This window comes from Medicago truncatula, chromosome 5 (assembly GCF_003473485.1).
Source record: "Medicago truncatula cultivar Jemalong A17 chromosome 5, MtrunA17r5.0-ANR, whole genome shotgun sequence".
NCBI classification, from domain to species: Eukaryota; Viridiplantae; Streptophyta; class Magnoliopsida; order Fabales; family Fabaceae; genus Medicago; species Medicago truncatula.
In genome coordinates this window covers 33,768,479-33,793,875 of record NC_053046.1, presented here as the reverse complement: position 1 = coordinate 33,793,875, position 25,397 = coordinate 33,768,479, and the positions used below count along the sequence as shown (strand labels likewise).

At 33.8% G+C, this 25,397-nt stretch overlaps 2 protein-coding genes and 1 long non-coding RNA gene across 3 annotated transcripts; 2 read left to right on the top strand and 1 right to left on the bottom strand.

Annotated features, from left to right (window-relative positions):
* Nucleotides 1–254: 254 nt before the first annotated feature.
* On the top strand, nucleotides 255–10,299 carry LOC11432564 (auxin response factor 8). The gene is made up of 14 exons (XM_003616067.4): nucleotides 255–939; nucleotides 1,307–1,422; nucleotides 1,612–1,710; nucleotides 1,825–1,881; nucleotides 1,972–2,127; nucleotides 2,210–2,294; nucleotides 5,122–5,212; nucleotides 5,315–5,479; nucleotides 5,565–5,687; nucleotides 7,143–7,218; nucleotides 7,728–7,875; nucleotides 8,141–9,138; nucleotides 9,228–9,418; nucleotides 9,803–10,299. The coding sequence occupies exons 1-14, from the start codon at nucleotides 897–899 to the stop codon at nucleotides 9,978–9,980; spliced, it is 2,526 nt and encodes an 841-aa protein (XP_003616115.1). The 5' UTR covers nucleotides 255–896; the 3' UTR covers nucleotides 9,981–10,299.
* Nucleotides 10,300–14,825: 4,526 nt separating this feature from the next.
* On the top strand, nucleotides 14,826–15,508 carry LOC11431610 (uncharacterized). Its single transcript, XR_003012480.2, has 2 exons — nucleotides 14,826–14,984; nucleotides 15,091–15,508. It is a non-coding gene; the product is annotated as an uncharacterized lncRNA (long non-coding RNA).
* A 1,558-nt stretch (nucleotides 15,509–17,066) lies between these two features.
* LOC11435333 (protein LEAD-SENSITIVE 1) lies at nucleotides 17,067–21,555 on the bottom strand. Its single transcript, XM_003616064.4, has 2 exons — nucleotides 21,330–21,555; nucleotides 17,067–17,946 (listed from the first exon to the last, which is right to left on the bottom strand). Exons 1-2 carry the CDS (start codon nucleotides 21,421–21,423, stop codon nucleotides 17,276–17,278), a joined length of 765 nt encoding a protein of 254 aa, XP_003616112.1. The 5' UTR covers nucleotides 21,424–21,555; the 3' UTR covers nucleotides 17,067–17,275.
* Between the last annotated feature and the right edge of the window lie 3,842 nt (nucleotides 21,556–25,397).

Sequence of the window (25,397 nt, the reverse complement as noted above, 5' to 3'; positions counted from 1 at the left end):
ATTTGATTTCTCATAGTATATTTTTCCTCACATACATACTCCGTACTCTGACAACGACCACTGAAGGATGGTGGCACATGCATGCTGTCACATCAACCTCAAACCAACGTCCTAGATTCAACGTACGGAAAATCCAACGGCTGATCACATTTCACTCCAACACAAACTTTCTCTCTCTTCTCACCTCTGCACCATGTCCCATTTCTGTCGGGACCCCCCTTTATATATGGCAAAGACTCTTCCTTTTACTTTTCTTTCTCTCTCTTCTCTCTTCATTTCAAACCCAAAAATCTCTCACTTGTGTCTCTATCAGAAAGTGATTGGCCACAAAACAAGGACTTTACTTCATTACACTTCAAACTCACTTTCTGTGTATTTTTTTCACATTCATATTCTCTTCTTCAGTTTCATTTCAATGGTTTTCTTGAGTAACGTGCCACTTTTCTTCATGTTTTTGTTTATGTTGATTGTATGTTTCACTTGGTTTCCTCTTTTGGCTCATAAGGGTCATAGTTTTTCTTAACTCTGCTTCATAGTTGTTCTTATTAACAAAAACCCTTTTTGCAAAGAAGGGTTTTTTATTACTTTTTTTAAGGTTTTTTTTTGGTGGGGTTTCTTAGTTTCTTTTGTTTGTTAATGATTTTGTAACTATTCACATGGATCCCATGATGTTGGTTTTTTAAGGTAATGTTTGATTATAGAAATTAGTGTTTTTTTTTTTGTGTGTGTGTGTTGGGATGGAGTGCATTGGAAAGTGGGAGAGAGGTATGAGTGAATGTAATAATGGGTTTGGGGAAATTGAGGATGGGGACTCTGAGTTAGGGTTCAATGTGTCTGTGTGATTGCTAAAAATTGTGTCTTTTTAAAGAGGAAAAAAAAGGTATAGCTTGTGTGTTATGAAGCTTTCAACATCAGGAATGAGTCAGCAGGGTCATGAAGGTATCATTTTCTCTTTTCTCTAATTTTTTTTTTGTGAACTAGTATCATTTGTGTGCAATTACAGGGATTAATCCCTCGAGCGAGTTTTAGTATCATCTGCGTGCAACTGTATAGATTAATCCCTCTCGAGCGAATTTTATACATGTTGATTTGTAGATGAATATTGAATAGTATGTGGTACCCTATTCTGAGCTCCTTGTTGGGGGGGTCTGCTGTATGTTTTATACATGTAGTAGAATTGTAGATGAATATTGAATAGTATATGACTATGTGTCACTTTCAAAAAACCCCTTTTGTTTATGCTTCAATATCATTGTTGTTTCCTTTTTTGTATGAGATAATTTGATGTGTGAAATTATGGTAATAGGAGGGGAGAAGAAGTGTTTGAATTCTGAGCTATGGCATGCATGTGCGGGTCCCTTAGTTTCTCTACCAACTGCAGGGACTCGTGTGGTTTACTTCCCTCAAGGTCATAGTGAGCAGGTGCTATTTTAAACCCTATTTCCTACTACAACTCCTTATTGTTTCAGTGTTGTCTAGTTTTACATGCTATGAGTGATACATAATTTTTCTTGCAAACTTTGGTTTGAAAGAGACTCAAATGTGGCAGTTTCTTTTTGTTGTTGTTATTGGAAGTTGTTGAGCTGAACTTTTGCTGAACAATGATTCTAGGTTTCTGCCACAACCAACAGAGAAATTGATGGGCAAATACCGAATTATCCTAGTTTGCCGCCTCAGTTGATATGCCAACTTCATAATGTTACAATGCATGTGAGTGCAATATTTATATCTTCATTGTAGACGTAGTTATGATAGTTGTGAGTTAGGTTTATCTCCAATATAAGTGAATGAGTTCAGTCAACTAGAGCTTGTGTTAATTTTCAGGCAGATGTTGAAACAGACGAAGTGTATGCTCAAATGACGCTACAGCCGTTGACTCCGGTATGCTATCCTTTTATTCTCCGACTTGATGTTTTGTTCGTGTAATGAGAGTTTTTTTTTTTTTAAATGTGTTTGTAATTGTGCTTGTAGCAAGAGCAGAAAGATACGTTTCTTCCTATGGAATTGGGGATTCCAAGTAAGCAGCCTACAAATTATTTTTGCAAGACATTGACGGCGAGTGATACAAGCACACATGGAGGGTTCTCCGTTCCTCGTCGTGCAGCTGAGAAAGTTTTTCCTCCATTGGTAGTGTCCCTGATTTTTTTTTCCCTTTCTGTTTGATTCTAGTTTGATATGGATATATTTATCTTCTATTTGGGCTGTGCAGGATTTCTCACAGCAACCTCCTGCTCAAGAACTTATTGCTAGGGATCTCCATGATGTTGAGTGGAAGTTTCGACATATTTTTCGGGGTTAGTTTCTAATCCATTGTTGACTTCATATATGTTACAGTATCTTGTTAGTTTGGTTATGTTGAAGTTTTATAGTTTCACTGTATGCGGACTTTCCATGGCACTTCACACAACAAAAAACGCACCCCTATCACGCGGTCAACAACTTGTTTTCCACGTTCAGTTGTAACTTTACTTGAGTTGTAGCTTGAGACTTGCTTATGCAATCGTATTGCAGTTTAATTAAATGTTAGTTGAGGTGATGTTAGTTGTGATTTTAAGCTTATTTGCTTGTTCACGTCGTTTTATATGCATGATCTATATATTTGAATATGATTTATATTTGGGTATTCCTGTCCTAGGTAGGATCTTTTTTTTGAACAAGATCCTAGGTAGGATCTTGATCTTGACTAGCTTGATCTCTTACGCACAAATTAAGACAATTTTAAATTGGGACCTTCACCAGAATCCTGATGCGCAATTAATTTAGTCAAGTTAGTAGTCACTGGTGTCTAGCATACCATTAGTGACTTCAAGGTCTGGGAAGCCTCCTTTTTACACATGTATTAGCATCATGTACACATAACTTGGTGTCCCACATAGGTAGCTCGGTTAGTGAGCTAAGGGACAAAAAGGAGTTTGAGAAGGAGTTCCTGGTTTCAAACCCTGGAAACTACCGTAGCCACCATCTTACCAACTTTTGCCTATTAAAAAGGATACTTTTAACTTGGTACTTGTGAGAAAATTTCTGTTATACCTATCATGAAATTTGTGAATATATACGAGCAAAACTCATTAGCTCCAAAATTACAACTTATAGTACGTTGTCAGCTTGCTATTATCATCTGTCCTTAAAATTCTGACCATTGTTAGTAATGGCTGTCATCTGCTAACATCAAATATCAATCAAACCGTTATTAACAAATGGTGCGGTGAAATAATAAGATCTCTCAAGTTTGTGTCCCGTGAGAAACATGAATACTCAGACGTAAGTGATATGAACATGTTTTTAAGCAAATCAATAGGTTTTTTATGGCACTTTGCAGTTATAATTTGGAAACATAATGCTACTAGCATAAGTAATTAGTGCATATTTTGGATTGACAATGAGTTTGGCGAAGTCATGGTAGCACTGTGATTTTGTTCAGCTCCAAAAAGTAGTTTTTGCTAAAATTACAGTATCCCAATCTGATTCTGCCAAACTCACTGCCAATCCAAATAATAGTCACATAGTTCACCACACCCCTAGGGAACTGCAAACCAATTCGCGGTACTTTTACGTATTGGTTTGCTCATATTTGTTGACAGTTCACACAAAACCAAGCACCGGATAGAGAAAGCAATATGCAGTTGTATTGAGCTAAAAATAGCTCAGAAAAAGAAAACATAGTATAGATGATTTTCTTTTAACTGCATTGGAAAATGGCCACTTTTAATAAGCATTGGAACACTGGGACCACATGTGCATTACATTAACATTTGGTTTGCACACTTAGAACTACAGTCAACACAACTTATTTATAGCCCATTTCCCTCTTGGTTGCTTGCCAAACTTTCTGATGTGGGACTTAACTGTTTGTTTTTAAAAAACTACAAAATTCCTTAAAACAGCATCAGGAACAGGATGTAGGCATCATCATAAATAACTTCACTGCTTTTTTTAGCAAAACTATACTTTATCTTTTATTATTTTACTTATTTCTTTAAAAGTATAGAACTAATTTCTAAAATTAATTTACAATTTTTATTAAAAACACTAGCAGTATATTATATCATAAATCATTGATAGATTCTACAACAAAAATTATCTATTTATTTAACACAAGACAATTATGTTTGTCAAAGTTAATTTTTATTGATAGTGTTAATATTTATCATAATTTATTGTTGTTTGTAACTGAATAAATTTTTTAATTCACAGTTTACCATTAGTATATTAGAACCTACCATGAACTGAAATAGCGTTCCAACTTTGTATACCCCCCACATACCTAATACTTTGAGGGTTGCGTACCACGTATGTACCACATACTGAAGCCAATCGCGAACCAGGTCACTATGATCCAAATACGCACTTTGTCTCTTTGGGATATTTACTTTTTACCACGTTTTTTAAGAAGGTATAAACAACTTTAGAATCATTCAATAAAGTCTATTAGTGAAATGATTCTGTTAGGAAATTGGTCATATGTAAAGGGATTGATTCAAATCCTTCTACATTATAAAGATTTAACATATAAAAAACACAAGATAGTTGAGTTACTGGCTTTGCCACTTCTTGGCCAACGTTACACTGCCAGTAATCTCTCAACGTAAGGCCGAATGAATTGATTGTTGTCTGTGAAAGTTGAATTGTATTTCGTAGAAGCTCAAGCAAGCTTCTAAGTCACCTGATAGAAAAAAATTAGCAAACACAACTTTTGGGTTCACTGGTCTTCGTTGCCAGTGATGTTAGATTTTATTTGGTACCTTAGTGGAACTTCTATGTGTCAATTATCTCACAAATTTTGTTGCATTGCACATAATTTGTAATATTAACTAAAGAAAACAGATATTGGATGTAATAACTACTTACTTGAAATAGAAGCTTTTGGTTTTCTACCATCGTTTTAATTTACTTTAGTTAATAGTATGTTTGCCCTTTTTCTTGGTTCAAAGTTAGTGTTTCCATTATAAAAAAGAAGCATAAAGCTAGGTGGTTTTTTTTTTCCTTTTATTTTTTAAATTAGAGCTGCTATGCGTCTATGCCTATGTCATTACGAATCACACTCATATTTGACTTGAGATTGTTAGCTTTATTGTAATTTATGCGTGATATGATATGTGTATTGCTTCATTATCATTTCAGGACAGCCAAAACGACACCTTCTTACCACAGGCTGGAGCGTATTTGTTAGTGCAAAAAGACTAGTAGCTGGAGATTCTGTGCTTTTCATTTGGTATACATTTTGTTCCACCTTTCTGAAATCTGAATACTTTTTATTCCTCATCGATGGTGCAAACTGCTTGTTTATTGTTATTATCTGTATTTTCTTTGATAGGAATGAAAAGAATCAGCTTCTTTTGGGAATACGTCGTGCCAGTAGGCCACAAACTGTTATGCCATCATCAGTTCTTTCAAGTGATAGCATGCACATTGGACTTCTTGCAGCTGCAGCACATGCTGCAGCAACTAATAGCTGCTTTACAGTGTTCTTTAATCCAAGGTTGTGTTTGTTTTCTAAATTTATACTTTTGATACTTATTTGTAAGAAATCATAACTTATCATTTGAAACCTACATCATCGGCAGGGCTAGTCCATCCGAGTTCGTCATACCACTCTCAAAATATATCAAAGCTGTGTACCATACACGCGTTTCTGTCGGTATGCGTTTCAGGATGCTTTTTGAGACTGAAGAATCAAGTGTCCGCAGGTACTTGTTGCCATCATTTATTTTTTCTCTGAACGTATATTGATTTGGTTTACATTGTAGACATAATTTTGTTAGGATTATTTTAGTTATATTTATAGATGTGTAGTATGACAGAAGCTATACCTTTTAAATTGCCAATGTATTGTGAGGTTGATATTGATATCTGCATCTATACTCTCTACGAAGGCAAGTTTATTGATAACTGGATTTATGGTTTTAAAGTATATCATAATAGTTATTTGGTAGGATAATCATAAATGTGTATTACATAAATTATGCCTTTTGAAATTGTTTTATTTTATTATGAGATTGATTGATGTGGCATCTACATCTATATTCTCTAAGGTGGCAAATTTAACTTGGACTTAAGGTTATTAAATAGATCCACCAGGCTACTGTTTGATTTTTGTTTTGAAAAATTGGTATCCGGTCCAAGAACCGACTAATCTAGGGGACCGATCCCACAAGGCTATTGGTTAATTAACTGGAAAGAGAGCATTTGCTCATATATTTTTTTTATCACCTTTAAATTTTGGGATCTGAGAAGAGCAAAAAAGGTTAGCAGTTACCGCCTGAAGGTAGTCAAAATAGAAACCAATCTGCTAAGTGCCATTGTCTCGTACTGCGCCTTTGCCTGTGCTTACATGTTTTGTTTATGGGACGTGAGCCTCTTACCGTGGCCTCAAAAAAATTTGGGATTTGAATTTAGTAGCTGTAATTAAGGGAAAAATATTATACTTTGATAGTTTGGCACTCATTGTCAAATAGCGACCCTATAACATTATAGCATAGTGGATTTTGATGAATCTGCTATGAAAACCATGACACTATTCTAGTTTTATATCAAAGCAATAACGACCGCTATTCCGGTTTCTGCTAGTTCATACAGCTGAAATACCGAAAAAAAACAATTTTTAAGGTTTTTTAAAATATAAAACTGAAGATACTGCATGTGTGGCAATCGTGACCAAGTTTTTGTAAGAGTGCTAGCAACACTCTCTAACGCACTTTCTAACACACTCTTTTATTGGTTAAAGTTTATGTGGGTCCCATATAAATTTAGTAGGATCCATATGAATTTTAACCAATAAAAGAAAGCGCGTTATAAAATGTAACTAGAAGTGTTAAAAAATGTAAGCAATAGAGTGTGTTGTTAGCAATGCTAGAATTACGGAGCATTACCCCCATATTCACCTTGGTATGTAAACCTTTCAATATATAAGCCATGTACTCCGTCAATTTCCTTTTTATTTGTATGAAGCATGCCTTTTTTTGACATATAATTGACTTATTCAACTGCTATGCCGCTTCCTTTAGTTTTCCACAATGCTATCTGCCTGCTATTTCAATTAGCCGAATTTTGGCATTCCTCTATTTTCTGCAATCCGTTATTGACACTTGACAGCACTATACTATATTCCCTCTACTTATGCATGTGCCACCTTGTTTGTGCAGGTACATGGGTACTATAACTAGCATAAGTGACATGGATCCTGTTCGGTGGCCAAATTCTCATTGGAGGTCTGTTAAGGTAAGCAAGATCATCACAATGTAATACATAAAATTGGATAGCAGTTTATATGAAAATGCTCCTTCGAAACATAAGACTAAGGGAGAATGTTAGTACAATGGTAACTTTGCTGTCTTGGGACTTTGAGCTCTAGTCATGACGGGGCCTGTCTTTGATAAATAAACCTTTCAAAAACACTTGAAATCTCTAATCCTGTTTCATAAAGTTTACTTTGTATTCCTTTTCATCCTTAAACCATGAGGTTTTTTGTAATTTGTCTGGATTACTACCTGCATATTTTCTGTAATCGTAGTTCACCTTCTAGATCAACTAGTTATTTTCTTCTTACATAACCTGGAATACAGCAACACAAATCATGTTCAAATTCAATAGGTTCTTTAGTTCACCTTCTTGACTAGGTTTTAATAGGTTCAAGGTTTCAGCGTAATTTGTATTCCATATATTAGCGAATTTCATTCAATGTTTTAAAAGTTTTAACCTGTTTATCTTGTTTCATCCATTGTGCATAGGTTGGTTGGGATGAATCAACAGCTGGGGAAAGACAGCCACGGGTATCGTTATGGGAAATTGAGCCTTTAACTACATTTCCAATGTATCCATCACTATTTCCCCTTAGATTGAAACGACCATGGCATCCTGGCACTTCTTCTTTTCTTGGTACATATTTTTAATTTTATTTATTTGCTTATCTTCCTTTTAACTACTGCATTGTAGAATCAGTGTTTAAGTCCGTCGCATGAATTTTTTTACGATTCATATTTCCTCCTACCGTCGTGTCCAAAACCTAAGGGCTTTAAATTTCCTTTTGTTTATCTACATTTAATTGTCCTAGTGTCTCCTACCCCCTCATTATGAAAGTTGGCTGTGGTGGTTTTGAGGACACTTCTTTTGTCTCCTTTCTTTACAAAGGATGTTGTTACAGATGGCAGAGATGAGGCAACTAATGGACTAATGTGGATGCGAGGCGGTCCTGGAGACCATGGTCTTAATGCCATGAATTTTCAAGGTGCTGGATTGTTGCCCTGGATGCAGCCAAGACTCGATCCAACTTTGCTCGGAAATGATCATAATCAGCAATACCAAGCCATGTTGGCTGCTGCTGGTTTGCAGAACCAAGGGAATGTAGATCTATTAAGGCAACAGATGATGAATTTTCAACAGCCTTTCAATTATCAACAATCAGGAAACCTCAGTCCCATGCAACTTCAGCAACAACAAGCAATTCAGCAATCCGTATCGACTAATAATATCATGCAACCACAAGGCCAAGGGTTGGCGGAGAATCTTTCTCAGCACATCCTTCAGAAATCGCACAACAATCGAGAAAACCAAACACAGCAACACAGTTATCAAGATTCAGTTTTAATTCAAGGTGATCCGCTCCATCAGAAGCAACACTCTAGTTTGCCTTCACCATCATACACAAAACCAGATTTCATAGATTCAGGCATGAAGTTTACTGCTTCGGTTTCGCCGGGTCAAAACATGCTTGGTTCACTTTCTTCTGAAGGGAGTGGCAATCTGTTGAATTTATCCAGAAGTGGTCATTCTATGCTGACTGAACAGTCACCTCAACAATCATGGGCCTCAAAGTATTCACCTTCGCAGGTCGATGCCATTGGCAATTCGATGTCGCATGTGCAGTATTCCGGAAGAGATACATCAATCGTACCGCCACATTGCAGCTCAGATGCCCAAAATTCTGTTCTGTTTGGGGTCAATATCGATTCGTCTGGCCTTCTGCTCCCTACCACTGTCCCTCGTTATACTACTGCATCTGCTCATGCCGATGCATCGACAATGCCGTTAGGGGAGTCTAGTTTCCAGGGTTCTCCATATCCTTGCATGCAAGATTCATCGGAGTTGTTGCAAAGTGCAGGGCAAGTTGATGCGCAAAACCAGACACCGATATTTGTGAAGGTCTTATTCATATATATTATTATTAGCTGCAGCTTTTTCAGCCTTTCTTTTATTTAAAATTGATTGTTTAGTTTTTATCTTTTTCACAGGTATACAAATCAGGTTCAGTAGGGCGCTCACTTGACATCTCGCGGTTCAACAGCTATCACGAGCTGCGGGAGGAGTTGGCTCAGATGTTTGGAATCGAGGGGAAATTTGAAGATCCTCTTAGATCAGGCTGGCAGCTTGTATTTGTCGACAGGGAGAACGATGTTCTTCTCCTTGGAGACGATCCGTGGGAGTAAGTATAGAGTTCAAATTATACAATAGTACTTCCTGTCTCACATTAAGTGCCACATCCAAAATATTTGTGTCCAATATTATGTCATTTTAGATTACCACCGACGTATTATTATTTTTTTCTTCACTAATATACCCTTATTTTTTGTATATCAACCAATCTAGCTATTCCACTAACTACTATTAATAAGAGTAGTTTAGTAAATGAAGCTTATTTTATCATAAAAATTAGTACATTTAGTGATTTTCTTTAAAAATGTGCATAACCTTATTATACGACGCTTAATATGAGACCGATGCATATTATATGCTATAGGTAATTATTTATTTCAATTGACTAAAGTTTTGACATTTTGTTGTTTGGTTATTTGATAACCTCTTGCAGATCATTTGTCAATAATGTTTGGTATATCAAAATACTTTCTCCTGAAGATATTCAGAAAATGGGAGAAGAAGCGATAGAATCCCTTGGTCCAAGTTCTGGACAAAGGATGAACAACACTGGTGCAGAATCTCACGACATTGTTTCTGGACTACCATCATTAGGCTCACTTGAATACTGAGATAATATCACAAAGTATTCCTTCAGATCCTACGGTCAAATTGACAACTACGTACTATTATTACTACTACTACTACTACTATCGCGTATTTGTTACTTATGTTTGAGCACTATATATCAACCTTGCATATTCTGAATATACTATGTATTGTCTATTCCATGTTTACTATTATTATTTGTATCAGGATTGTTGAAATTATCGCAAAAGAAAGACGAAAAATTTAGGGCAAACTTTTGGACCAATTTGTAAACTTGTGTGCCAAAAGCAGAAATATGGTGTTACTGCTATTGTTGTAGCATTTGGTTAAATCTTGCATGAATTGTACAGTTAGAAATCTAGGAGTATGAGTAGTGTAGTTATGTCAATATTTATATGCTTCCCACACGAGTAGTTGAAATTTCTTTCACTTCATTGTAGGATTTTACGCTGTTATTCCAACTAACACAACATTTCTCAAAACACGTCTTTTGTCTGTATTACAGTCCTACACAGTCCAAACGAGCAACAAACACCTTTGTTTTTTACACGTGAGGATTGTATAATCTGAACTAAACACGAAATGTTGGGATTGAGATGATAAATTATCTAGATCCATGGTCATCAGGCACATGAATAATTGGTAGGAGAATGTGTTGTATTAGACGCAAAGGCTAATATTTTTCTTTTAATGCATCTTTCTACCATATATAAAATTTTGCACTTTAGAGGAATCACAATTTTGTCCTAAAACATAAAATACCCAATTCTAAGGAAGTTGTATTTGTGTATTGTCTGTATTATTTGACCATCCCCATCAAGCTTTTCTACAACAACAACCAAGCCTTATCCCACTAAGTGGGGTTGGTCCAGCGGCGATGCAGCGACTCTTGCTCATTTGACACTGTATGTGAACTTTATAGCGCGTTGCTTCCAGGCAAACACTATTTTATATTTGGTCCATGTCATAGGGATTCGACAAAGTTTTACGTTGACTGTCGAGGTCTAACACAACCCTCTCCTTTTACTCGAGCTTGGAACCGGCCTTGACAAGATTCTAAAAAAAAACATGCTGGTGGGACTTGAACCCCCCGGCCGCGTGGTCAAATTGAAAGACTTTAACACTGAAGTATTCTTAACGGTTTTCCCATCAAGCTTTTCTATTCGTATCAAATTCATGAATATTTTTTTAACATGCACGAGGGTATTATTTTGAACAGTTTAGACCAAAGTTAGAATTTCAAGTTAAAGCTATCTGTAAAATTAGTTTTCTAATTTACCCTTCATTTTATCACAAGTACCTTATATAAAACTAAGTTAATATTCTACTTTGCGTAAGCTTTTGCTAATTTTATTCTACCATTTACTCTTTTGATTTGGAAAAAACAAACAACCTATCTGTAATTGTTTAGCCAGTTGTAATTTATATCCTAACAACTAACAAGAATGAAATTTTTTCAAGCCACATCCTAGTCTTTTAAAAGCACGTATATATCAACAAGACCAAACACTATTTTTTCTCATCATCATTTTGAAGCATACATTAATGTATTGACCATAGAATAAGCTACCAGCACATACAAAGGTACACCATATTCCAACTAGTTTTATTTACTAGAACACATGAAATTTGATACTTGCACATCACAGTTCTCTAAACATATACTTTTCGGTACAAGCCCAAATTTTTGCAAGTGCCGTTGGCCAAGCAGAACTTAACTGTCGTTCGCCTCTCCATTAGTTAAGTGTTGTTCGGTATTATTTTAGTTCGGTTCAGTTACATTTTAAATTGGTTTAACTGATTTAAAAATCTCTCGAACGGCTATTAAATGTCGTTTGGAGTATTTTGATCTTTTAGAGATGACACATGAATGATCGACGGGATGATTGAGTATCCAAGCAGTCAATATCCTCTTCATTTTTAACCCTCTCCATTTTTTCCATTGCTAAAGTTTTGAGAATATAAATACAATAACGTGATGATTGGTGGATCAAATTTTTTAATATACATATCAAAACTATTGACTTTGAATTTCATAAAGCAACTCATGATTCATATACCTCTTTGTATCATCGTGACGAACTATTAATGTCTCAAAATTCAATCTATGACACATCATCACAACATTGTCTAACTACTCATTTCATTTCCTCCACCATATATTAGTATATGAAATGAAGACATGATCAATTACTAATTCCAAGGATGATACACGATGCTTGTGTTCCAAGACTTTATCTTTTTTTTCTTTCTTTTCTTTATTTGCTAGTCATATGTAATCTGTGACACATTGTCATGTACTATTGTTTTGATAGAACGAGTGTTAGCCAAGATCATTTTTTTCCCGGGTAGAGGTCATGTTTTGATAAACCAATAATACTCTACACTCTTTTTTGAACATGACCTCTAAATAGATGAAATAACTCTAAATCATCATTTCAACAACGCTCATTTATTAATTGTCATTTCACAATGAGAGCATCTATTTTTTTTTTTTGCTGCTTGTACCGCCGTTGCGGCTTTCTGCACAACGATCGGCTGCCTCAGTCGCACCCTTCGTCGAATCGGGGCTCTGATACCAGAGTTGGGTCATGGGGGAAGCTTGGGGGACCATCCACATCGAGGCTAGAACAACCACATAAGCAAGAGATACGTCACACTCTTACCCAAAACCTTAAGGCAATGGGTTTATGGGTCCTCTTACTTATAGGTGTTCAACCTTTACTATTTTATCCGATGTGGGACATATAACTCACACTTGCAAACCAACAGTTAAATCTGCATTGCAAAGCTTGTGTGGTAGGTACTGGTGTTGTCTCCAAGAGTTATCTAACCCAGTGGCGGATCTTGAACTTTTTTTCTAGGGGTGCCAAATATTTTTAGAATATATATATATCAGTTTTAAAATATTAATGAAATAATGAATTAGCCTAGTGGTTTATTTTCCTGGAACAACTATAGGGAACGGTGGTTCGATTCCCATTAGGACCTCTTTTTTTGAGTAAAGTATTAATAATACAATTGAAAATATAAAAAAAACAGCTAACGAGGATCGAACCCACGCAGCTGGGGGGTTTTGAAACTCACCAATCCACTGCAACAACAATGCTCCGTTTGAATTATCATGCATAATATGATAATTATAGTAAAGTTAGGGGATGCAGTGGCACCTGCAGGTCTCCACCAAGATCCGCCACTGATCTAACCTTCTGTGCACCTGGTCATTTGAAAAGAAAAAATAAACTTGTGTGTACTTTGGCATCCATGCACCATAGTTACAATCTCCGAAGTTTGTGGTATCTTTTTTCACGATGATCATAGTCCTATACATACTAAGGTACACTAGTGTGAAACTCATACTCTATTTAATCACACTCAAACACTTGAGAAAAATTAGAGAGCAAAAAGAATAAAATAATATATATTTTTCAAATAATTAAGAGATTAGTATTTTTGCGTTTCTATGCGCCTAAATATTTGTAATTATGTAAGACTTCCTCCTAAATTAATGGTTGAATATAATGTGGAGTTTTGAAAATTTAGGTTGGGACTCAAACACGGAAGAATGCAATGAGTGGGTATGAGTGTCTGCCTTCAAACCAACCGTATTTTATCTATTTCCATCTAGTTTACATAAATCGGTGAATAATACCTAAAGTTAACTACGACCATATAAGTTTTAAATTTATTTGTGAAATCTTAATCATGTCATCTTCATCTTCTTTTTGTTCAAGTTATTATATCATCATTTCAAGCTTCTTGCCGTTGTTTCTATATATGTTTTCACTTTTATATTTTCTCTTGTTTTTCCAACGAGCACCATCTATTAGGGCTGGACAAAAACCCGAGGTCCGACCGAAACCAGATTATCCGATGAACAAAACAGTGTCTCGGGTGGTTAAATTCAGGTCAGCGGGTCAACGGTTTTACTTAGTTCAGTTTGCAACGGATAATATTGGACAGAATTGGATTTGAATTATACACCCATCGAAATCCGACCGAAAGCTCTACAGTGTTAGTTTGTTTTAATTCAAGTTTAGTTTTAGTGATAATCACAATCAATGATTAATCACATTTTGTTTTAGTTTGTTATGAAGTTTGTTACAAGTTTGTTAGAGGTTAGCAAATAAGATCTAGAGTTTGTTACATTGCTTGTGCTTCAACCTCCTTAGCTAGACATTGTATATAAGCTACCTCCTTTATATATTTTCATTAAAATCAATAACAATTTCATCATAATTTCTCTCTTCTCTCAATTCTCTCTAATTCAAAAATCACAAATTCACATAAACCCTAGAATCGTAAAACTGCTTCTGTTGCTTGTGTAACAAGCATCAATTGCTGCGCTATCATACAGTGCCTATTTTCAATACTATTAGCTAGTTGTCTGACACACATAATACACAGAAGAAAGTGATGGCAAGTTACCAAAGCAAATATACTGACATCCCACTTACATGGATAACACTTGTGTGACACAGAGTTGGGTGACATTGGTGACATTGATCAATCACAATATCACAATGCAATAAGTTTGTCCTTATATATGGAGACTGAGTTGTGCTCATGCAATAAGTTTTACTTGTGCATAAATATGCTCTCACGCCCATGGTACATTATTCCAACAAATTACTATGCATGGTCCATTTTCTCTCTCTTTAGGATTATGAAAGGTTATAAAATGTATTGAAAAGGTAGTTAAAAGAAAATCAATTCTTATGATTGACAAATATGTTGTGTTACTTATTAAGTGTGTTAAAGGGACAAACACAGTATATTTAATTATTTTTATATTTAAGAAACATTTCATAGTAATTTTAATTTTATAAAATGGTTTTTACAACTTTGTAAGTGATACAAACTATTTAATTATTTTTAAGAGAACACAAACTTTATACACTATAAATATATCAAATCATATTATATTTTTTTACAAGCAAAAGGGGGGGAAATGGCAGAAATTATCAAGTTTGTTTATACTATGATTTTACTGCTTTCCTTGTTTCTTGTCACAACGAAAGTTGGTGGTAAGCCATTTTGTTTATCCTTCTAAAAATTCCTTCTTTATCATAGATTGCACACAATCTTAAATCATGTTTATTAAAATTGTTTTATTGTCTTTTTCCATTACAGCGTATATTGCGTGTCAATCAGAAATTGATTGTCCACCAAACTATTCATTCCTTTTTGCTATTAGGTGCATTAAACAGAAATGTGTTACTGTTGGAAGATATCTTTGATTCTATGAGTAGTATCAGACTCAAGAGAGTACAAAAGAACTCACCTTATGTTAGAATATTTCATGAGTTTTGAATTAGTTATTGTGATGGCAACCAATAATTGTTTTTTCTCTTCTAATTTCACTGATCTAATAATTATTGTTTTGTATTCTAAGACGATAATGATGATGAAATAAGGGTGCAAATAGTATTATTTAAATAGTCATGTCTCTTTAATTTAGTGATAGCATATCATACCTTCTTTCTAACCTACCATCTATAAGAATAACATTAATTGTTAAGTTGAGATAATTTTTTTGTTTTCCTTCAAATATTATAATTTTATTTTTTATATCATAATATTCTTATGCTTACCATTTTCAAAAACACCAGTTTATATTTCTCTTGCTTTTTATTTTGTTTAATAGCTTCAAATGCATCATCTGATTTTTAAAACAAATTGAAAACTAGAATGTCACTAAAAAAAAATTATATTTAACTACTACGATAACATTAAAAAAGATAATTACTTGTATAATTCGTTGCGACAACAATTATTTTTCCTTCAGATTATTGTGTTTTTAATAGATTTTTTTTTATCATAATAGCGATATGTTAGGGTGTTCGCGACATGGTTTGCACTAATTTTGAAGATAAATTCATTCGATCAACAAGATATAAAAAATTCATATTTAAAATGGTAAGACCGAGTGTCGAATTTGAGGTTCGCGTTATAATGTCGAATACTATTTATAACTTAACTAAACAAAAAGGTATTGGATTTGTTTGATAGGAATAATGAACATTAAAAAAATAGAATTTGTTTGAACTTTGTAATAATAAAATTGTTAGGGATAAAGATCTTGTTTGAAAAAAAGTGTTGAGCATTGGTTCAATTCATCGACTCTTATAGGTAGGTTATTAGTTTTGCCATCTGTCACATTAGGCCAAAATGATTATTTCCAAATCATGACAAATAGTTTTATATTATAAGGCACCATTCATTATGTATTTATTAAAATGTTTAGATGTGCGACACATCTTGTTGTCCGCTTATCATCCATTCATGTGTAATTTTTGTTGTATATATATATTAATTATGTTAAAAACAAAAATCACCATGAGAAGTCAAAACATGTAATGCATATTACTAACAAGGCAGCAATAGATCCGAGAAAGCCTTTGGCAGAGGAGTGTTTGACCAAATAGATTGCCAATAATCTTCTCCTGATGATGGTGTTGCATCAACTCCCACAAAAACCAGCAGTAAAAAAATGTTCACATACTATCTATATATTAGTGTTGGGTTCAAAATCAAGGAGCTATTTCAAACAAAAACCATGCATACACATGATCAAGGGTAGAGAGTAGAAAATATGTAACATACACAAAACTAGGTATGCTTAGTGAAGTTTAGGCACAACACAAGAATTGACATACGATTAAAAAAACAAAAATACCAACATAACAATGTAAAAGCGTAAACGAAGAGATAATAATAACAAACCACAAAATTTTCACCATGGCTTAGTTGGCGGCCGGTACATGCCCATATCTTCATGTGGGGCAGACACCTAACCGGCAGAGTGGACATAGATTAAGGGTCATGAAGAATCTTTCACAAGCATAGCCCAATTGCGGGGAAGAAGAGCCTCCATTAAAGAGGCAAAAAGATCTCTAAAAGACTGGAGGGACATAACCCTAACATGAGACGACGACCCATACGAAAAATGCTAGTGATAGAGAGGTTGTTCTCTCGCTAATGGAATATTCGTTCCATGTGCATTATTTATTATTCCTACAAAAAAATAACACCTAAACAATTCCATAGAAATATTTTCCAGCACAGAACATGTAGAAAACTACCAAGATATTATGACGATATCCAAGTTAGGCAACATAGAATCACGGTTCTTAAATAAAACTTAATTGTTGTCAGTGATACAGTATCGAGTGTGAATAACATCTTCCATATGTAAGGAAAATGCACAAATGTAAATAGTAAATATTTGAGGGAGATAATTAAACTTCAGCAACAAAGCATACATTTAAAATACATATAAGCTTAAAATTGAACATGAGAGTTGTTCCAACCAACACTAATCTTCTTTGGTCACCTCAGGTGTCTTCTCAGGTTCATCTATGTCGGGTAAAGCTACAAGCTTTTCCACCGGAACTTTGGAAACATCGCGGCGAACTCCAATATCGGAAACGAATCGGCTGACACAGTACATGCCGTAGCCAACCGCAGCCAAGCCACTAAAACTAGTCGTCATAAAACGAAGTGGTGTAGAAATCACAGCACTAGCAGCTGCCAAGCAAGACGCAGCTTGTCCGCTACGGCCTACACTGATGCTTGTGATGATAAGCAGACCAGTTTTGCAGTAAATTGCAAAGTCTTCACAGTTATTATTGAAAACATTGTAACCGCCAAATCCATTTTCAAAAAGAAATGAAGCGCGGCGAAGGACATCTTCAGTTGGATCAGAAACTGCAAGGGTGCAAGTTCCACCTCGGGCTTTGGCTAGAAAATATGCAGCTGAGACGCCGTACTCAAAGAGGTAAAGATTATCACCAGAGAGAAAACAATCCAAACAGGAAGAAACGACACCATCAGTCTTGTTTTGGTCACCACATTTTGGGCATGGAGTGTCGGTGCCATTGGAGGGTGATGAACTGCAAAGGAAACGGTCCAACACTGTTCCTGTTCCAATTTCTTGCCCTCCTCCCCTTGTAAAGTGGAGCACCATTCCATCACCAACATATATCCCTGCGATTTTGCACCAAAACAGTTGGCAAAACTAATATGACAAATGCAGCATCACACACATTAAAGAAATAAAATTACAGATTCTAAGTCCATTTCAAGTTGAATTTTCAAATTTTCAAGTATCGAAAAAGAACTAAAGGACTAATACACACAACAAGATCAATGCCTTTAGAGTATCCAAATTTCAAATATCAAAAAGGATTGAAGGACTGTGAGTCAACCTCAACATTTTTGTCCCCATTGACATTCAATACATACATTCCTAAATATCTATAGATTACATAATGTGCAGCTAATGGGGTTAATTTCCAGCTTAATTAAATATCAAATACAACATTGCCTCACATGAATCAATATCAAAACAAAGTGCGTGTTTACCATGTATGTTTGTCCATATGTAGATATATCTTGAAACTTGGAAATCCTACTACCAAATGGTTCCATAGTTCAATCATATTTAAGGAATAAAAGCGCAATATAAAACAACGAAGACTGAGATTCACCCACTATTGGTGATAGTGATGGATCGTTCACACACAGTTCACCAAATACATCAACCAAATGTGCCAGATTATAAAGAACACGTAATTTCTGTATCTTATTGTACAAAACGCAATTAAATCATAAGCATAAGATTTCCTGCAGATTTCAAGACTTATTTTTCTTAGATACTATTTTTAAGCCACGTCCAAGTGACCCCTAAGGGTCAATTTTGGAGTTGGGAGTGGAAAGGTGTGGAGGTGTTGAGAGGAAAGCAAGGAAGAAAGGGAAGGGAGGATAGTCCCCAACCTTACATAGAGTTTATTTTTCTTCATAGGACTAAAATCTCCAAATTTTGAGGAACTCAAAAAATGAATTGATGAAGGATTTTGAAGGTCTTTGGACAATTTCCCAAATCACTTCCCTCTTTATAATACACTCAAACAAAGATATTATAATCATAAGTCTCCCCCTCCCCTCCAAAAACTCTGGTTATAGAGAGACTGTACTCATGTCCCATCCCTTTTCCCCTCAAACCCCTCCAGTCTCCTTTTCTCGCTCAACTCTCGACAAAACCTGAATATGTTTAGATTAGTGATATACGGTAGAATGAAGTGAAAAGGAATAAAATAGTCTAGTTAGATTTTAAAAAATGGATTGGTATACCATAATCACTACATTCCACTGAAAAATTAAACTGACAACAATTTATTTCATAAGGATTAAACTTTCAAAACCATGAGAAATAACTAGAATAAAAGACTTTTATTATAAAGACTAGCATGAAGGTCCGCTTTCATTATAAAATTGAAAAACAAAATAGTTTGAATAAAAGTTAAAATTGAAAGAATAAATGGCAGTACCAAAATCTGGTATCTTCTTTATGTACAGTACAGTACAGGTATAGATGTTTAAAACTTATATCTATTTGATTGGATAAAAGAAAAAATTGTAAGTAAGATACTTTAAATGAAGGGTAAAATTGGAAGAAAAGAAACACCAAAATTGTAAGTAAGATACTATAAATTATATATAGGTAGATGATGGCCAAACTTCCAACAATGAAGCCTTAATGGCCAAACTTACATAAAAGTTAATAAAATAAACATGAGCATCGGGGCTTAATTGGCGGGTTTATGTGTTTGCTTCTAAGGTTAAAACATACATTTTCTTCCAGCTCCATTTGTGCTCTGCTGCTAACTAGTAAAAAATGATAAGTCCCGCCAATGACTTGCAATTCCATGTAAAACAAATTTATAATACAAAATCAAAAGAAATATCAAGTAATTCATTAGTTTTTTAAGCTATAATGTGAACTTTGAATCTCAACCTGGTAGGACTCGACTCACAGGTTCCCAAACCCTACTCAACATTAAAGATTGGTATCTGTCAGAAATATGGGCAGTGAGGCTTGAGTAAATATCAAAACCACGAGGTTTAAGAATGTTTAAAAAACCGAACCAAACATCAAACTCTCAAGACATTTAGGTCATGGTTTAACTGTTTTAAACTGCTTGAACCAGAACGAAACCGCAGTCGAACCACTCAAATAACCAAACTGTGAACAGTACCACGATTGAACCACTCAAATAATCAAACCATGGACAGTACCACGATTGAACCACTCAAACAACCAAACCGTGCACAGTACCGATTCACAGTTCAACCGATTGAACTGTATAGTTCAGTTTTAAAACAGCATTTTAAGGTGTCCATACTAGCCTTATCATTTTCCTATCTCCTTTATAGAAGATAGAAGCCATGAGTGCAATGTAGCAATGACACTTAATTGAAGATGTGTTCAGTGTCTGACAAAGTTCCACATAATCATTTTATAGAGTCTCAAAATTCGATGAGAGAAAGCCTAAAAATGTGTTTATAGAAGTGGTGGATTATTATCACCTTACAAATCAGTTGTGTAAGGGTTGAGTTAGGCCCAATTCAAATTCTAAAATGGTATCAGAGTACATCCAAAATTAATTGGACCACCACCATCCAATCATTCGGGTCATGCTCCAAATGTCCAATCTTGTGCGTGAGGGGGTGTGTTAAGAGTCTCACGTTGAATGATATAATGCCTAAAAATGTGTTTATAGTCGGTGGACAATATTTACCTTACAAGTCGGTTTCATAAGAGTTGAGCCTAACTCAATCATTATAAGAAATCACTTTCACATTTTACAATAATTATTGGTGTCTAGTGTCTATGTGTCAGTCTTGTATTTGGATATGTGGATTCAGGGGTGTGTTAAGAGTCTTACATTAAATGAGATAAAGCCAAAAAATGTGTTTATAAGTGGTGCACAATCCTTATCTTACAAATCGTTTTGTAAGAGTTGAGTTAGGCTCAACCAAAATTCTAAGAGATCACTTTCACTTTTTAAATTTATTACTGGTGTCTATATGCCAGTGTCGTATTCGCGTATGTGTATGACTCAGTGCTTGATAAACAAAGAGTTCTAACACCACAACAAAGCAATGAAACACCACAAAGCAAGAACCAACTCTCCCTCTAACATCTGGGGAGATCCAAAGGTTCCAACATATAAAAGCATTGTTTCTATCCCTGTATTTATCTCTATGATCGTTAAATCTCCAACCAATTTTCCTTAACTCAACAACAACTGATACTTCAGCATGTTGAATTTCAAGTTAACTACAAACTATTGCGGTTAAATTACACTACTAACCCGAATCAATGAAACAAAATTGTCCAACACAACAACAAAGCAATGAAACAACTAGATCACAAAGTTGACAAAACCGAAATTAAAAACAAAAACAAAAAATACCCAGAATCTATAATGTGAAACTAAAGCAAAAACAAGAGCAATAAACAAATACCCAGAAAGTAAAAACATAAAAAAGATCATAAATTTAAAAAATAAAAAATAAACAAATACCATGATGAGCATAGATATATGCTTGCCTCCATGAGTAGATGTGATCACCAGGATTGAGTTGTTCATGATCAATCTTATTGGAAAACACTCCCATTTTTTTTGAAATGGAAATGGAAATGGATTCCTTTGAGAGTAAGGAATGAAGGAAGGGAAAGAAGGAAGAACAGAATCTGAGATGATTCTGATTATATTCCACGTCGGTTTGACTGTTAAGTTTTCATTTTTGATTAAGAGAGATCATATTTGAAGAATCATTTTTTTTTGAAACTTTTGTATATGTATATTGATCTTCTATTTTCTCTCTCTATTGCTTTGATTTTTATGTCACTACCTAAATTTCTTTATACTCCCTCCCTTCGTCTCTATATATAAGAATCTTTTACCAAAATCACGGGAATTAATATAATGGATATTTGTATTAAAGTTGTTTGTAATCACTATTGTTTTTACAATTTTATCCTTTAAAAAAGAAGGTTAGTTTATATTTTCAACATGTTATTTATTGTTGATTGAAGAAAAAGATGTATAATAAATAAGGGCATGTATGTAAAGAAATAATTAATGTAGTTGGAAATAACAAAGGGGTCTTATAAAAAGGGACAAAAAAAATTCTCAAAAGGGTCTTATAATTAGGGACGGAGAGAATATAATTTAATTATCTAATAAATTGTCGCAAGTTATTGAAATAACACTCTTCTTTCATTAATTAACTTGCCTTCAAGATAAAATAATACATAACTTGGGACAGAAAAGTACTTTAGTACATAATAATATAGAATCTATGGTTTGGATTTTGTCCACTTTTGTTTTCCAATTTTAATAACATTTTTTGTTTTTATAATATTTTGACTGAATGACACCATTGACCATTTTTATTACTGCTTTAAATATAAATTCCTTTTACAAAATTCTTCAAAATATAACCTCATTTATTTTTATCAAATATAAGCTTAATTGGCATAGCAACATAAATTTCAAACACACCCTGATTTTGGCCGAGAATTCCTATTTTCACATAGTGTGGTTGTGGATTTTTTCAATATTTAGAGTAGGAGTGTGGAGTGAGATGTTGATATCTTTTATATTTAATATATAAAATAAATTTTATATTTTTATAAAAAAATATGTATATTTTATATTTATTGAGAGATTAGTGTTACTATTTGATAATATCTTGATAGTCAAGATACTAACATTTTTATGGTCAAGATACTATTGTACATATTTATTTCGCACGCAAACTCTCCATAGTAAAATATAATTTCTTTGTGTTGCTACACCTTTTCATTTTATTTAATACTTAATTTTTTTAGAGGCTTAATACTTAATTATATATCACAAATTTGAATCACATTTCAATAGAAAATAAATTTTTAATATAATATAATTTTATTATTTAATATACAACTAAGGTGCAGCGGAAAAGTTAATCTCCTCAAGAGTGAGGATGATGATCCAAATTTCAATCCTAAATTAAAACGAGTGTAAGTGCGGTTTTTTTAGAGGTAAGGTTGGGAAGCTGAGAGGCAAAAATTACCCCCACCCCACCCTATATTTTTATTTTGAAGGACCACCCCGCCTTGTTTTTTTTTTTTTTTTGTGTCTAATTGTTAAATTAGTATAGACTTACCAATATTTCATTTTAAAAATATACTTTTAATTGATACAATTAATTTATTTGTTATTTTGTATATTGACTATAATTTTTTTTTAAGATTTAGTGTGGACTATAATTAATACTACTAGCCAAAAAAAATAAAGATTAATACTAGAATTGTTTAACTTTTATTGATTAAAAATTTTAACATCCATTCACTTAAATTTAGTATAATACATCTAAAATAACGCAAATTTAACATTGTTAAACAACAGAAAAAAATAATTTTGCGAACAAGCTCACAACTAAGTTAATATATCGTTGTTGGTGTAAACTAAAGTTTGTCGAAAAGGACCTCGAGTCAATAATAATCAACACGTATTCATTAGCGGTTACTTAATGCACGAAATTATATCCTTAATGGCTATATAATGAGTTGTAAGTTAAGTTTCCTTAATCATCCATCACACGTAGAAAACTTGAAATTTTGTTCTTGTTGTTGCAGTTTCAATAAAGCTAAATTTTATTTACTTCTAGTTATATAAACCATTATGGAAAGTAGTCAAATGATAGTGTTTCCATAAATGTAATTTTTTCTTTTTGTTATGGTATTTCAAAGCAATCTAACTTAATCTTATTGTATTCAAGAAATATTTTAGGCATCAATTGAGGTAACGAAAGTTGAAGGTTGATGTTGGAACTATAAGACTAAACAAGAGTTTTGAAACATAACAATAGTCTAAATTCTCTTGAGGTGATATTGGGTATCTAAACTTAACTTGTAATATAGAAAGTCATGATAATAAGAGGACATGAATTACTTAGTTTACCTCAATGTTAGACTATGATTTCGATAACAATAGAAAGGATTAGGAATTGAATTTTATATCATTGTGATGAATCCATAATTTCTAAACATTTCTTTTATCATATACTTTCAAAAACCAAGACCATCAAACTTCCAAATATTAAATCTTTTCTAGCTAAAGATTGTTTAGCTTAGGATTACGGTGAAATACCTTGGCTCAACAAAGACTTGGTCGAACATAAGATTCCTTTGAAAGAAGGATTCAAGCATGTTAAACGAGCTAAACAAAGATTCACTTCCGAAGTATTCAAGAAGGTTAAATAAGAGGTTGAAAGGATTTTGAAGGCAAAACTTGTCAAGACAATAAGGTATGTCAAATGTAGTTCTAGTCGCAAAGAAAAATGGTAAACTTCAGGTGTGTGTCAATTTTAGAGATTTAAATTAGGCAACATCCAACGATGAGTATTTGATGTTGATGGCTGACATGCTTGTCGAAGCAGAATTAGGGACAAAATCCTGAATTGTATGGACTACGATGCAATGTACAACCAAATTTTTATCTATAAGAATGTCAATAGACTCCATTTTTCGCTTAGATTTGTCAATGCCCTTGAATTACTTGTCAGCATCCTTCCCACTAGTGTCGGGAGCAGGGAAAGGTTTGGGTAATGCAGTTTCGATCGAAAGAAAAACATGTCAACAAGTATGTCAAGGCAAATGAAGGAAAATTGAGATTAAGAGAAACAAATACCGATAAGGAGTATTGTAGTTTCAACTCCTCCATGTGAAGTTGGAACTGGCCGTCAAAAGTAACATTCATATCAAGTTTATGAGACAAGTTAGATTTAAAGAATTGATATATATGTCAAGGAAAAGAAAGTTACCATCATGAGTGGATCGACCAAGGAAGTCATCAGCCAATAACCAAAAATGATAATTGGGCAACAAAATTTAGTAACACAAGAAAATGACACCAAATTTATCAACCATAAGGATTTGAGGGATTCACAAAACCAGACATAGTCGAATTCTCGCTCGATGAAAGGATAAAACCTCCCCTTGCTAGGATAGGAAGCTCCATCGAAAAACTTGAACGATTAATGAAGTTGTCCTTCATTGTATTGGAACTAGATTGCATGGAATCAAAATCTAAATAAAAATCTAGCAGCGAAATATTTGTCCTTTACGGTACTTCATATAGTTTTGACTCATTCATTTGGACTTTTTTGAGTATAACATATCGGATCATTTTAATTAATAATAAAATATCAAATTTGTATATGTCGTCATCCATCCAAGTTGTACCTCTTCTCTCTTAACCTCTGTTCTCTTTTTAAAAAAGTGTAAGTTTTGATTATTATTATAAGTAAAAATTAATTGTTTTTGTTTATTGAAAAATTATTATATCTAATCTATATAATTGATCAAATAAATCAAATATTTAATGAACTTTAAAAAACATCTTTTGTTTATCATAGTGACCAAAGGAATTATTCATACACGCATTCACGAGACATTTTGAGGACAACTCTTTTTACATATATTTTTTTTAGGTAAAAATAATAAAAAAAAAACGCCCTTTGTTTCATTTTAAGTATCTTTTAAGAAAATTACCATCAAAATAGCGATTTGTATTTTTGCACATTTTCTTTCTATTATACCC

What these genes read in the sequence shown, in the direction of transcription:
- LOC11432564 (XM_003616067.4), top strand. Translation starts at nt 897, where the DNA reads ATGAAGCTTTCAACATCAGGAATGAGTCAGCAGGGTCATGAAG. An exon ending in CTCAAGGTCATAGTGAGCAG is followed by an intron (nt 1,423 to 1,611) that starts GTGCTATTTTAA and finishes CAATGATTCTAG; the next exon opens with GTTTCTGCCACAACCAACAG. An exon ending in AGACACCGATATTTGTGAAG is followed by an intron (nt 9,139 to 9,227) that starts GTCTTATTCATA and finishes TCTTTTTCACAG; the next exon opens with GTATACAAATCAGGTTCAGT.
- LOC11435333 (XM_003616064.4), bottom strand. Translation starts at nt 21,423, where the DNA reads ATGGGAGTGTTTTCCAATAAGATTGATCATGAACAACTCAATCCTGGT. An exon ending in ATATATCTATGCTCATCATG is followed by an intron (nt 17,947 to 21,329) that starts GTATTTGTTTAT and finishes GCAAAATCGCAG; the next exon opens with GGATATATGTTGGTGATGGA.